The 14,618-nt window shown below is 40.4% G+C and overlaps 1 protein-coding gene across 1 annotated transcript in view; it reads left to right on the top strand.

Annotated features, from left to right (window-relative positions):
- Positions 1-2,663: 2,663 nt before the first annotated feature.
- The window catches only part of si:dkeyp-14d3.1 (transmembrane protein 132C), a 147,000-nt gene continuing 135,045 nt past the window's right edge, over positions 2,664-14,618 (top strand). The window contains exon 1 of the mRNA XM_017417096.3: positions 2,664-3,460. Within this exon, the coding sequence (XP_017272585.1) occupies positions 3,415-3,460 (46 nt within the window). The 5' untranslated portion in view covers positions 2,664-3,414. The remainder of the gene's footprint in view (positions 3,461-14,618) is intronic.

Genomic DNA, 14,618 nt, shown 5'->3' with positions numbered 1-14,618 from the left:
TTCATGACGGTTTCATTCAGTCCTACAGCTGATCTAATCTCTCACCACTCGGTTTCCCTCTGACAGAATTGTATGAGAGGCAACAAAGCATCCCTAAAAAGATCTGCGCAGCTCTGGATTTTACTGCTTGTTGTTCCCTGCGTTAAATGTCCGCCATGCAGGGAACAAAGTGAGGAGTCGGAGACTACGCGGTTTCCTGGACTTGAACGTGTTCTGCATTTCCATTCATGGGGTCTATTTTTAAGGCATGAAAGAGCCTCCAGATGTTTTTCCCCCCAAAATGTCAAAGAAAGGGGGCCTTTTAGCAGGCATCCAAATATTACGAACTGTCATAAAAGCTCTGCAGATCTGAACAGCACATCTGGTAAAGACAGTCACTTGTGTTTTTGGCTCCTATCATCTGTTAAATAAGGCCCAAAGCCTTTGCATCCAAATATTATATGTCTGATCATCCATAGGAAAGCGAAGGATGTGAGCCTTTACGGCAGCAAATATGCGGATAATTTAGTTTGAGAAATGGCCTTACCATGTGCCGCTCCGAGAAGGTGGTGGGGGTGGGTTTCAGTTTTTAATGCCTTGCAGCTTCAGACCATGAAACTAAATCCACCTGAGTTCTGTCTGGTGCTGGCTCTGGTTTCCAGCTTGCTGAATGGACCTCAGTGTATTGTGGGATTTGACTGAGCGTGGGTCTGTGGAAGGAAGGACTTTGGACGTCTGTCAGCCTTTGTGTAAGCGATGTTCCAGTCCTTCATTACTGCCTGGGAAATGACAGCTCCACATCAACACTTTTGTCCCTTCCCCACACCCCCCCACCCCACACACACCTCTAATGCTTTTTGCAGCTATATAAAAAAGAGAGTTTTTTTTTTTTTTCCAGGATCAAATGGCTCACATTTAAGAGGAGGTAAAAGCTGGGCTTCTTAAAAGCAAAAGTGGAATTTGAAGTAAACCACAGAGAGACATAAGACAAATCAGAAGAAATAGTAGAGTCTGCAACTGTGAAATATTGGTCAAAAAGATCTTAGATCGGCTCTTAGCTATGACAGCCTTCGCTAAACCACACCAACTGAAAACATTAGCTCAATAAAAGCATGAGGAATGAGTTAGGGGTTTGATTTAGGTGTACAAATAGATCTGTGTAAATTACAATAAATGAAGGTTTTACAGAAAAATAAAGATAAAACCTATTCCAAAGGAGAACAAACCAAGTAGAAACCAGGACTGGCAAGACAAACAAAGATCCTTTAGAAAAGAAGGATTAAACTCTGAGAGAATCAACAGACTTTTCTGTAATAAGTGTTCACAGAGTTCCCTTTATTCCTCCACGAACACACCATCTGGTTCTGTCGAAGACTCCTGGTTAAATCAAACACCAGATTACAGTGTTTTAGGTTTCCTGGAATCCATCCAGCAGCCTGATGCCATGACTATTTCACAGGAATAATTAAAGGCCTAGAATTTCTTCAAAGAATGCATATCACCCGCCACCTCCCATGCCAGAGTTTCAGGCTGAGATCACCATATGAAGAGAAATGATGAATGCAGCTATTCTGGTCAAACCTCGAAAATAATAATACACTTTTTGTTGGGGATGACTCTCAGCTACTACCCCATTAAGTTCTAGCTCAATATCTTCAATTCTGTTGACTCCAAACGTTAATCTCATCTAAAGATGCATTCAATTATTTCCTGAAAGTTTCAATAAAATCCGTCCAGGTTTATTGGGTACTTTTCCAAGAAACAACGTTTACTATAAATAGTTAAGGTCAAAAATTAAAATAAAGATCTTGTAGAGTTTGTCAGAGTTCTGGATATGCGGGGATGACTCTCAGCTACAACCACACCAAACCTTAGGCCAATATCTTTAAAATTAACCGAGCTACAGCCATTTTTCTGTTTTGCGCACCTTTTCATCAGGTTGTAATCATTTGTAGCTGAACGTCCAATGATGACGTTTTACAAGTTTCTTTAAAATTTCCTCAACAATTCAGGATATTTATATATATTTTGCCAGCAAACAGACATACAAACACGAACACGCGCGTGCAGAAACATTTTCCTCCTTATAATAATAAAATATCATGTCTGATTTTTTGATAAATACCTCTTGTATTGCTTTTAAAAACCGTAGAAGGATTGACAATCGGAGCCTCGTGTCACCATGTCGGCCCCCCCCCCCCAATCCCCCGGCGCGCAGACTCAGTTCCTGTCCCACACGGGGTCGCTGGTGCCTGCCAAGTGGCGCAGCCATGCAGGTCGGTTGCACATGTTCAACAACTTTTTTTTTAAAGTTTACATTCTAAAATACAAAGAAAAGGATGCTAGTTGGAAACTGCTTTTCTCCAAAGTGAGACTTATTGGTTAAAATAAAAAAAGACGCGCTCTGATTATCGCGCAGGATGAGAATAAACTCTGGGAGGCAGATTCTGTTTGGGTGAATTCAAACTGCTGAAAGTATTCCATGAGTAATGTGTCCCCCCCTCCCCTGCACTTTGTCCATTGGGTTTGATGTTCCTGGAGAGGAAGACGCCTCCCGAGGTGCGCCACTTGCAGCTGTTGTCGCCGCTCCCCCCCTCCACCCCCCCTCCTCCTCCTCCTCCTCCCCTCTCGACGCGCATTGGACGGACGGACGATGCGTAAGATCCAGACTCCGCAGCCTCTACCCTGTCCACACAAACACACAGGGATGGAGGATGGAAACCGGAGTGCGTGAACCACTTGGAGCCCCAGTCTAATTAGAAGTGGCAGGAGAAGGCGGCTCGGTGTCGCCGCGCGCCGCTGCTGGAGTTGCGCGCAAGACTTCCCGACTGGGGGTGCACCCGGATGTGGATGTGTGCTCTGCTCTCCTGTGCAACTTTTTCTGCCTTTCTTCGTGCTCTTAACATGCGCCAAACCGGACGGAAGGAGACTCCGTTCGCCTCAAAGTGTCGGACTTTGGCTGCGCGTCACGTCAGCCAACTTCAGGAGTCCACAGAGAGCCCGGACAACTGAAGAGACGGGGATCCAGGACAGTTTTTCCCCTTTTTTTTCTCCTCTCTATTTTTATTTTTTTATTTTTGGATAAATTTAAATGAATTCCCAGTGAATATAGCAGTGAAAAAATGCATTTCATTGTGATTTTGGACATGCCAAGAGTCTGCGAAGATGCTGAGGAGAGTGATGCAAAGCTGCGTTCAAGTTCCCTCATGTCGATTTCTGAATCCCTGAATTAATCCAATTAGAAACTTGTGAAATTGCTTTCAATCCTGCTTCGCCAATTCCTGGATGAGGCATGACATTCATCCCAGAAAACATGCATTTTTGTTTTTTGTTATTGATGCTGGATGTGGGCTTTTCCTCCTCAGACTAAGACATTTCGACCTGCATACCAATTCCGAGGGGGAGTTCTTGTTTTTCTGACTGCTTAAAGGAAACATGTTGCACATCCTGGTACTTCGGTTGATGGCATTACTTTGGGGAGGTAAGGACACTTTCAAACGAGCTGCCTGTTTGCCCTTTAGGTCCTGAGGTGTTTACCTGGGGTTTCTCTTTTTCTCACACCAAATGTTAAGCAAGTTCGCCAAATCTCACCTGCGATGGACAGGTAACGCCCAGGGAGTCACGCTACTATGAGAGAAATAGTGTCCCCTGTCTAATTATACGCTTCATCCAACCCGCTGCTGCATGACATCTGATTTCCATCCACTCCCTGTCAGTGATTACAGTTCACATCATTTCAGTCACATATTATGAAGCCACCATGCACCTGTTTAACACACCCACAGCAGCTCTGGCCCTAAATAACATCTCTCTCTCTCTCTCTCTCTCTCTCATGAATATTTCATCATGACACGAGATTATCTGGTGCCACAGCATCACTGGGGCTTTATTACACCCTTGGCTTGTCAAGTTGTTTCACCAAAATTCACCTCAAAGTCCCATCATTATTTTATTAGAAAAAGTTCCAGGAGTCACAGCGGCGAGAGATCCCAAATCCCAACTCCGCAGGAACCAAAACAACCTCAGCTGTAAACAAAGATCTATTTTGGGGACGGGTGGGGTGGGGGAGTTTTAATTAGCATTATTGCTAAAAGGTTAATTATGTAAATGTTATTTTCTCTGCTTGTGACATTGCACCAGTCCATTAGTGCTACAAGCTGGAGAACAGCATCTGCTCTGGCTGCTTTGCTGCCTGCATGTAGTGTGGAGATGTGAGGGCAGCTGGTGGTCTGGCTAATGAATCCGGGCTCTCTTTTGAGGAAAATAAAGTGGTTTGACATAACACACACACATACACACACACACAAAAATCTATTTAGAAATTTGATCTTCTTAATTAACACCAATTTCTCACCCTGATAAAACCTGGCTTTAGCACCTTTCTGCCTCTGAAGTCATAATTTTGAGTCATTTTAATAAAAGGTGAGAAGCTTCAAAATAAAAGCTTTTCTTCTATTCACCTCATCTAATTAGATTAAGGGCTTCGGACCATTATGCCTCTGTTATGGTTTAAATCAGTGGTTGTCAATCTTTTCAGCTTTTGACCTTTAAAGTAAAAGTCACACAGAATTGTGACCCCAATTATTGCTGGTGGACGTATACAAACATTTATTAAAAGCCATTTAACAAAGAGTCTTGCCAACTATCATATTATTTTTTATTACTTAGGAATTTTATTTTCATCTGTCTGTAACAGTTAAGGCCAAATATGCTATTGGCAATCCTTTTGATTGTTGATTTGGATTTCTAAGCCCCCCACTTGATGTTTCACAACCCACTTCAGGAAACAACTAAACTGATTCCCTACAGGATTAAGAGCATGGAAACATTCCCCTGTGTTGCACCACCAATGGTCAAACTCCGTCTCCTGCGTCCTCACACCTTGGCGCTGCTCCTTTCTCGGAGCTCATTTGACAGCAGCTCTCTTTGTGTGCGAGCGTGACTCATTGGCTTGAAGAGTACGGTAATGATGCTTGCCTTGTCCCGAGGTCCTCTCAGTGTAACAGCACACAGTGTGATCCTAATTGAGCATTGTGTGTCATGAACCCGCAGGACGCCGCTACACACGGCGAAAAGTGAGGAAAATTAATAACACAAGATCGGGAAATGAGAGGATCAGATCCAAGCTCGAAAAAATGCCTTTATGGCTTAATGAGCTCATAATTAGGGAGGAAAAGCTGGCATTCTGGACTGATGGAGCTTTCTTGTTATAAGAAACACAAATGTTAATGCAAATACAGAAAAAGTACTTTATGACTTGGAGCCACCAGTCCAATCTTTCCTCCCTTCAAGTCACGCTTAAGTGCAGCCAGATCCAAAAATAAAGGATTGATTCAGGGCAGCTTCTCGTTTACAACTCTGAGTTTCACATTTGCCACCGAGAAGATTGGATTTTATTAACACAAGACTCGTTCTCAGTGAAAAGATTGTCTTGAGAAAGAGCCGCTATTGTGATCCCTCACCTCGCCGCACACTTCCAGCTGCACTTCTGGTGCCCCCAGCAGTTCTTTAAGCTTTGCAGCTCATCTCTGAGAGCAAACAGGGGCCAAGAGACAAGACGTGAATTTCAAACTTCAAAACAAATGGGGCACAAATCTCAGCAGTCACCCAGCTGACGATGTGTCAGTGACCCATTTATTTTGGCCAATTGAAATAAAACTCTGGCCCTGTTGAAATAAAACACCTGATCCGGTGGATATTTGCAAATTGACTCTGTGCCACACTGTTGAGGAGCGAAGCGGGACCTTTAAATGATGTGTGGCTGGAAACTTCTAATCCCAAATTCTGTTTCATACCTTTGACAGCTCATCAATTATGCTTTCATCAGGAGCAGGATGGTTGTTAAGATTTAAATAATTCTGTGTCTTGGATGGGCTTGCACTGGATAGATAAATGTTTAGTCATTTATTTACTGGAAAGGCAACATGAAGAGAAAAGGAGAAATTCCTGGCTTGGTGGTGTTTTTTTCTCTTTTTTTTTTCCTTTTTTATCAAGGCTTTCTTACAGCTGTGCTTTGAGCTCACTTTAGTGCACTTCTGAGATTTGCGATGGAGGACACTGATGAAAAGAGGCATATTTTTCCTTTTCTCCAATGTAATTTGCCGTGGCTTTGGTGGTCTCCTTGGTTTGGAAGGAGGGAAAAAAAAAACAAAAACAACATAAACAACAACCCAGCACAAAGACAGCATGTTATGTAATTTCAGCTTCTTTGCAGTTTAATTTCCAGCCTTCACAGATGTTATTTACTCTGTGTGAGTGCATGAAACTGTGCACCTTGGTTTGTTTAATGACCGTTTTATGAGATTCACTGAGTAGGTGGACACATCTAAATCCCTTGTACTGTGCTGTTTTGCTCCTTAAAGTGTGTGTGGGAGGCATACATTGTAGCCTCCTAATCACTGATTCAAAGGAGGCTTTCTGCCCCCCGCAAATTCAAATATCATTAGTATAATGTCCTGTAATATTTCCACAAAGCTTATCTGCCCTCTCTTAATTGGCTCCCTGTGACTGCTGTGATCTCACATTCAATTTAATAAAATTTCACAATTACCAGAGTTGAATAGAAGAAATCTGAAGCTTTAAAGTGATGGAATGTGTGTGTGTGTGTGTGTGTGTGAGTTCTGGAGGTACATCATTGCAATAATTGACAAACATGCTGATGCAGTGCTTGTGTGCTTTCTCATCAGCTGTGTCTGAATAGACGGCCTTCTTTTCATAAATCTGGTGCTGATGGTTGTGGTGTGTGTGCGTGTGTGTGTGTGCGTGTGTGTGCGTGTGTGTGTGTGTGTGAGAGAGAGAAAGGTCTCACAGTCACAGTGCCTGCTCTGTGTTCGGTCTGTTGAAAACACCGGAGAGCAGGAACAGCTTGCACCAGTTTTCACATTGCTTTGCTGTCTTTTTTTTTTTTTTTTAATGTTCATGCAATAAATCATTGTTAGTCACAAACTCCGGCTGCAATTGCAATTTCAATTTACAGTGGAGCTTGTTAAAGCTAAATTTAATGCTAACATGCACACAATGACGACGCTCACATGCTCATGTAAAAGGAAAACAGGATTTAACTCCTCCAGCCAAAGATGTGTGTGGGTGCGACTGAAGAGTTATAAATCTGTGGATATATGATAACCAGGAAAATGTCTGTATTTTCTGTAGAAGTACAGTAAACGAGGCTGAGTAAATGAAGAAACCTTGAGTTTATTTTTTTCATATATAGAGTGAGTATATTCTCCTCTGCGAGGGGATGTTTGTGTTTCTACATCTTGAGTCACAGACAGGCCTCGGTGAAAGTTCATTTTCTCGTCATTTATTAATACAAAAAAAAAAATCAGTGTCAGAATTTCATAAAGATTTGTTGCTTTTATAAAATGGCTATGCCATTTAGGAGACTACTTGAAAACTTTGGAGCAAAAAAAAAAAAGCCAGGAGCTGTTCTCCTTTTCACTGGGCTGCTTGTTACTGTAACAGAACATTCAGAAATTGTGAAGTGGGGTTTGATGGAAAGGTTGGGAACAGTCAATATCTTACCTGTTGACGGTAGCTCTTTGAATGACCTTTTTTTTGGTCATTTTTGCGTAGTAACCTGTTGTTTTTCGGTAAACAAACAAACAAACTATCCCAGACTATTCCTGTTGTCAGCTTTATGTCGACTAACCAGTTAGTCTGAATGCAGCCAAGACCAAAGGAGATCGCTGTCATTTTAAAACAACTCAGATCTCAAAATTTCATTGTGGTTCATGTGACCGCTATTTTATAGAGCTTCGAATCCCAGTCAGCTCCTCATTGCATGATTATTTACCTGCTTTATGACCTGCAACGTAAAAAGTAGAGTAGTTTACCTTTTTTTAATTATTAAATCAGCTAATTTCAGTTCATAGGCCTCATGATATTGGTCAGTGAGGATACAGAGATGTGCCACACATGGAGTTCTGTGGTTATTTGTGATACCTTTAGTGCAGCCTGAGGGCAATGGTCTATATTCTTTCTTTCTTTTTAAAATTTCACATCGGTTCATGCAAATGCTACTATTTAAACTCTTCTGGTGTTGTCGGTTTTGTATTACGAAACTGTTATTTTAGCACAAACATGGCATTTCGGCCAGAAGTGGCCACAGGCTGCACTGAAAGTGCTGCTTTTGCTATTTGTGCCGACAAACAACCGTAGACAGCCTATCTGTGTAAAAATAACCATGTAATGCAAAGTTTACATTGATGTGAAGGTTTATAAAATAGCGCTTGCACAAATTGCCATGAAATGTTTGAGATTGCCATTGCTTCAAGACTGCAGAAACCCTTTTAGACCAGCTGCTCGCTCTTTAGTCCTTTCGAACACAAGGTTTATCTCTCCAAACTGAGGTTCAAGGATCTAGCTACCTGCAAGAGGTAAGATAATTGTTTATAACCTTTTTATATAACTGCTATTTTAAAAATGTCCATAATATCTCTTTAAACCAGTGCGATTTTTAAATCTGTTCCTCAGAATCTACTGTTCTGCATGTCTTAGATGTTTCCCTGCTTCCTCATACCTGATTCAGATAATTGAATTAGCTTCACAACAAATCCTCAGGTTCAGCACAAGCTTGTTAATTAGCAATTAATTTAAATCAGATTGAAGCAGGGAAACATCTAAAACATGCGTGACGATGGGTCCAGAATCAGAAAATCGCAGCCTTAAACTACAAAAAAAAAAAAAAATGATGCAGGAAAGATACAGGAGGCACTTTTCATTCATTCAGGTTTATTTATCAGGGACGGATAGACAAGATGACAAAAAAAAAAGCAGTTCTTGTTGCAAAAGTGCTAATGCACATGTTCCTGGAAGACCTTTTAGGAAACTCAAAATAAAAGCAATGGCGACTCAAGAAGTGGTGCAAATAAGTAGAAGGAACAATATTAAAACAGCAGTATGAAAACATACATAAAATTTGGAATGATTTGCTCATTGCGCCAAAACAAAAAATAGCTGAACAAAAGATATTTTACAGAATGGGACTTTAACAAAAACAGCCTGACAGAATCGTTTCATCCTACATGAATGAATTTAATACCTTTAGTTTTGTGGAAATTCATATAAACCAAAATATCGATTCAGTTCTGTTAATCTGTTGAACTAATAATTATATCACATTTCAGCTCATTATTACACTTATTACAGCATTTTTAAGCACTGCCAGTGAAGCTGTAATGCATGTCTTTGAATATGTAAAACTGTTTTTGGGTTAAATTAACTCAAACACATCAGTGCTTTTGTAAAAATGGTGTTAGAAACCAGCAAATATAAGATCAGTTAAGGAAATTTTCCCGTTAGAGTTTAGATTATCTCTGCACAACTCATTTGCAGATAATCGCAGCTCCAACTTTTGATTTTACACAATCTTCTCCCCCAGAATGACTCTCCTTCTGTTTACATCCAGAGATTATTTTACCAACTCGATATCAGTCGAGCAGAGACAGTCCGAAGTGAACTTGTCCATGTTCAAATGTAAACAAACAACCTGTAATTGTTGGCAACAAAACATGACTTTGCTGATTTTGCTTATTTATTACAATATATGCAGTTAACATTTGGTAGTTAATGATGCGTATTTAGTATTTGTTGTTTTTTGTTTTGTCTTTTAATCATAAATTATTCACATATGCAAAAAGTTCAAATGAAAAACTTTGAAAAATTGCACATTTTGACAGCTTTTATTGCTTTAACTCCTTTAGCATGACATGGCTTCCAAAAACACAACACAATTTTTATTATTCTTTAATGTTTTCCCCTTCCTGTAAATGTTTTGTTGCTTTATTGAGGGAGCTGAACATTTTCCTTCAGGTTGAAGGAGAAACATAAAGACATTTCACCGAGTTTTCTTATAATGTGAACGTTAGTGAATCATAGGATATGCATGAACTCCAGAACGAGGAGCGTATTGTGGTTTTATTCAATAATACATTAATAAAAATGTCATTAGCCCGTGAGCTTTCTCTGGAAACAAAAAGTGCTAAGACAGCGTTGCACAATATTAGATATTTATGCAATATTTTCTGCATTGAGGCTTAAGCGGTGTGAAAACACTTTAGGACCTTGAGCTCTAAAAGGCTGAGCAAAAGCATAGAAAATCAGGCATTTTTGTGTATTACTTTTTAACAGTAATGTAACCAGAACTTCAGCTAATTACGTGATTTTGCTTTTCTTTTTAAATTGGAGGTGGACAAAAGGCCGTCACTGCGTCTGAAAGAGTGCAGCACTCTGCCTTTGAGAGGCACCGAACCTTATTGCATTAAAGGCAATGATCTGACAGGTACATGCTGTCAGGGCCCATTGACTCCTTTGTGCAGCGGCTGATTGATTGTTGAGATTATGTTTAAATAGAAGTCGTGCATCTCGTTATGATTCAGAGCGGCGAGCTCATGCAGTGGAAAGATGATAAAGAGCAGCTTTAAAAACTGCCGCTGAATTTAGATTTTTTTTTTTTTTTAAATATTCATTTTATTGCTTTAGCTGCCTGTTCAGTTCGTGAACAATCTCTGTCGTCTGCTGGTTGTTTTGCTCTGTCATCTGTGACAAAAACTAACACACAGCTGCATCCATCCATCCATCCATCCATCAATTTTACCCTCTTTACCTGCTTTTCCTTTCTGGTGCCTATCTCTAGCCATCACTGTGTGAGAGGCAGGGGACACCCTGGACAGGTCTCCAGTCCATCACAGGGACACATAGAGACAAACGAGACAAACAACCATTCACCCTCTCACTCACACCTAGGGGCATTTGTAGAGTTACCTATTAACCTAACATGTATGTTTCTGCTCTGTGGGAGGAAACCGGAGTACCTGGAGTAAACCCACGTGAGCACAGGGAGAACATGTAAACTCCACCCAGAAAGGCCCCAGGTTGGGAAGTGATCTTGCAACCTTTATGTTGGGAGGCTACAGCAGTAACCACTGCTCCACTGTACCACCCTGCACAGCTGCAGAACAAATGAATTAGGCGCTCCTGAAACAAAGAGCTTGAAGATAAGCTCATCTCAGTGCATATTTAAAATGAAAAGCTTGGCGTAATTAAAAGGAATGCATATTGCCCGTTGCCTTTCATTTCGAGATTTAAGTTAAGATGATCTCTTCAATCTTTTTGTCCAGTGGTTCATGAGATATTTTGCTTACAGTCAAAGAGTTGACTCCAAAAGTTGATTCTAAGGTTTCAGGCAAATATGTTGCACAAATGGTAGCGCTCAGAGTATGTATTGGGGATGACTCTCAGCAACTGCCACACCAGATTTTAGCTCAGTATCTGTAAAACTGGTTGAGTTATAGCTATTTTCGTGTTTTCTAGGGCTAGTTGGCTGTGGCGGACATCTTGAATGGGGTGAACTCCAAAAGTTAATCAGCTATAGATGTACATTCAAAAATGACTTTCTGTGAGTTTCATTAAAATCGGCCAAGAGATTCATAAGATATTTTGCTAACAGCCGCACACACACACATTTCCGCCTGCCTTTTGTTGCGTCAGGCAATAGCAATTACCATAAGATGATATTTTCTAAAGCTGTTTCAAGTTTTCTCTTCAGCGTGATGTCAGAGTTCATCAGAACTGGGCCAGCTGGAGTTTAAACCCCCTCAGTCAGCTGGGTGGTCCTCATTATGCAATACGACGTCTTTTCGCTGCTTTGATTTTGAGCACAACACTCGAGAGTAATACCTCGTCAGAATAATCATGTTTTCATCAGCTCCAGCTGCAATGAATCCTGAACGACCTGAAGCACACTTTGACCAAACGCCCGATGACACTTGATGTAATTGGAACGCAAGTGAACGCGTGGTGTCTCCAATCAGTTTTAACACAATCACTGGCTCCTAATCAGTGGGAGAGTAATGGCTACCTCAGAGCACAATCAGCACACAACTTACTCCGGCAGGAGAGGCTAAATCTTAACAAAGTCCCCGCTGAGAGTTCATAAACTGTATTTGTAGACTGAAAGCACAAAGTGAAGCAGACTTGTTATTAATGCGTCTGGATTTTTAAAACAAAAAAAACAGATGCAGCAAACTAGGCATGACAAGCACGAGATTCTAACAATATGATAACCTGGAGCGAAAACGCTACTATTTAACGATATTAAAAATGTGAAAATGTAGCACATGATTTATTTGCTTCGACTGAAAAACAAAAATGAAAATACTTTTACTGTCTAAATATTATCACTTATAGCTAAATGAAGATTGTTTTATAGTTCTAAAGTATATTTTTAATAGTATTAAATGAACTCTTTGGAGGTATTTTAATTTTAATGTCACTCAGTCACTGTTTAAAGTCAGTGTCAGCATTTTTCAGCACAAAAGACAGATTTTAAACCAATTTGTGATCTGCAGTTTGATGATAAAATTTTTTTTTAAATTTTTTTATGATGATATTTAGGATGAATTCTGAAATTTAATGACGATTATTGAGAATAAATTTAAAATTTAAATTTTGTCCCTGATGTTTTCCTATTAGGCATTTAAACCACAGTGACTGAACGATGGAACCAAAATAGTGGTTTTAACATCATGACTTTTTATACGATAATCAACCCAAGTCTACAGCAAACATACATTCTTTTTGTGCTGTTATGCCTGTCTTTGTTGTTCAGAAATATTCAGTCCTCAGTTGTTATTTTTTTTTGGGCCGCCTTCGGCGTTCACTCTTTGTTTCTTCTCATAACGAGGGCGGGGGCAGTAAGCTGATGACTGGGGAGGATTAGAGTCGTCCAGTCAAAACAGAGACAGTATGGCGATGGTGAGTCATTGGTCCTCCCCTGCTCGGTGGTGTCGCCCCCCCACCCCCCAACTCCACNCGCCCACCCACCCACGAGGGGCTGCGCGGTCTCCTCATACATTCTGAGTCAGAGTCACTATCTGTGCCTGCAGATTCTGCTCTTGACCCAGGGGCCCTCAATTTCACACAAATTAAAACAGGAACCACCGCAAACCGAGGCAGAATGACCCCCAATGATAACGGATTAGCCTAAAAAAAATTAGCTGGATTTAATTTGGGAGTTCAACTATATAAGGATGGTAATGTATGACCCAAAGCTGCCTTAAACACTCACTGAGAATTTTGATAAATTTTATCATAATTTAACAACCCTGCATTGCCTAATGGTTGGTCCAAACTAAAATGTCCCATCAGACTTGTACAGTCGGAACAGGATGGAGCCTAATGACTCTAATGATCCTCTTACTTTTACTCTGGCATCAACATAAGCTAAGTTCGTTTTAGTGAAACCGTAGATGAATTCACACAAAATTCAAATGAAGGTATTTTAAAGTTGAGTGCCTGATTTGTATTATATATCCAATTTAGTGCCATCAACAGATCAATAATTAAATAATTTATGGGTGTAGTTCAGACCTTCTGAAATGGGGTTCTGCAGAAAGGTTATGAACAGTTAATATCTTGCCTGCTGGAGATAGTGTTATCTTAAATAGACTGATGAGCTAACGGCTAGTCGGAGAGATGTGAATTATTGCCGCCCTAAAACAACTCCATTCTTCAAAATTTTCTTGCAGTTCATGGGACCACATGACGTCACAAGATGATTCTTGCTGAAATGTTCATATATTCCTGCAGGAAGTGAACAGAACGTGCTACAGCTAGCTGCTGCTGCTATTTGAGCTTGCAGATACCCACAGTTTCATGGGAACAACCAAGTTGTTCGGAATTTATGGTTCAAGATTTCGAAAATAGCCTTTATGTGAACCTGATTATTTGCTTATTTATTTTAAAGATTGGAGATTTTTTTTTGTTTTTTGTTTATTTTGGTGCTATCTGCAGCAGGTAAGATATTATTTGCCTATAGCCTTTCCACAGAACCGCACTTTAAAAGATTTGAGCAACCATTTCATGTTAGTTTGTCTTTTAAAGCTACAAAATCAACCCTTTCCCATCCCTCTCTGCTTCACATCGTCTAATTAAAAACACGGTAACACAGCAGGAGGCAAATATTCCACAACCTAAGTGTCTGCGAGCTTGCATTTTACATCCTCTTCACTACTTCCACAAAATGTTTCTCTGTCTCATAAAATGATTGCTGGAATAGAGGAAAGAAACATGTTTAAAGTTTAGAAATGTAAGCCAGAGATGGATTATTGACTGCCTTGAAGGTGAATAAAACCTTGACTCTAAACTCTTCCGGCGGGCAGTGAAAGAAGACATGCTGTCTGTATATCCTTTAAAAGCTGAGCGATACGTCAGTAGACGGTAAATGTAATTCTGAGAGAGCATAATATGGATTTGAATTTTGCTGAAATAAGAGAAAACCGCTGCCCTCTCGGTTCAGACTCCTCCACTTCTGGCTAGATCCACTGACAATGACCGAGGTCTTACCATGATCGGCTCTGAAGACACGGTTTGCATCTATATGCCTGAGATAAGCGTGAGCAGCCAGCTTGCAAGAGCTTTTTTAGCCCCTCTGGGCTGGGTTTGATTACTGTTTACTGTCTGGTTATAGTTTTTTTTTTTGTTTTTTTTTGTGCATCGGCGCTGAACCTTGAAGATTGTTGTGTGAAATCCTGTAATTAGATGTTCTGGGAGTGTGGCAACGGAAGAAACTCAAAGTGATGTAATGGTGTAATTGCACATGCTATGTGTAGGATGGCTAATTTAACCAGCAGAAAAGG

This window comes from Kryptolebias marmoratus, linkage group LG1 (genome assembly GCF_001649575.2).
Source record: "Kryptolebias marmoratus isolate JLee-2015 linkage group LG1, ASM164957v2, whole genome shotgun sequence".
Lineage (NCBI taxonomy): Eukaryota > Metazoa > Chordata > Actinopteri > Cyprinodontiformes > Rivulidae > Kryptolebias > Kryptolebias marmoratus.
This window is presented reverse-complemented; position numbering and strand designations above follow the sequence as displayed.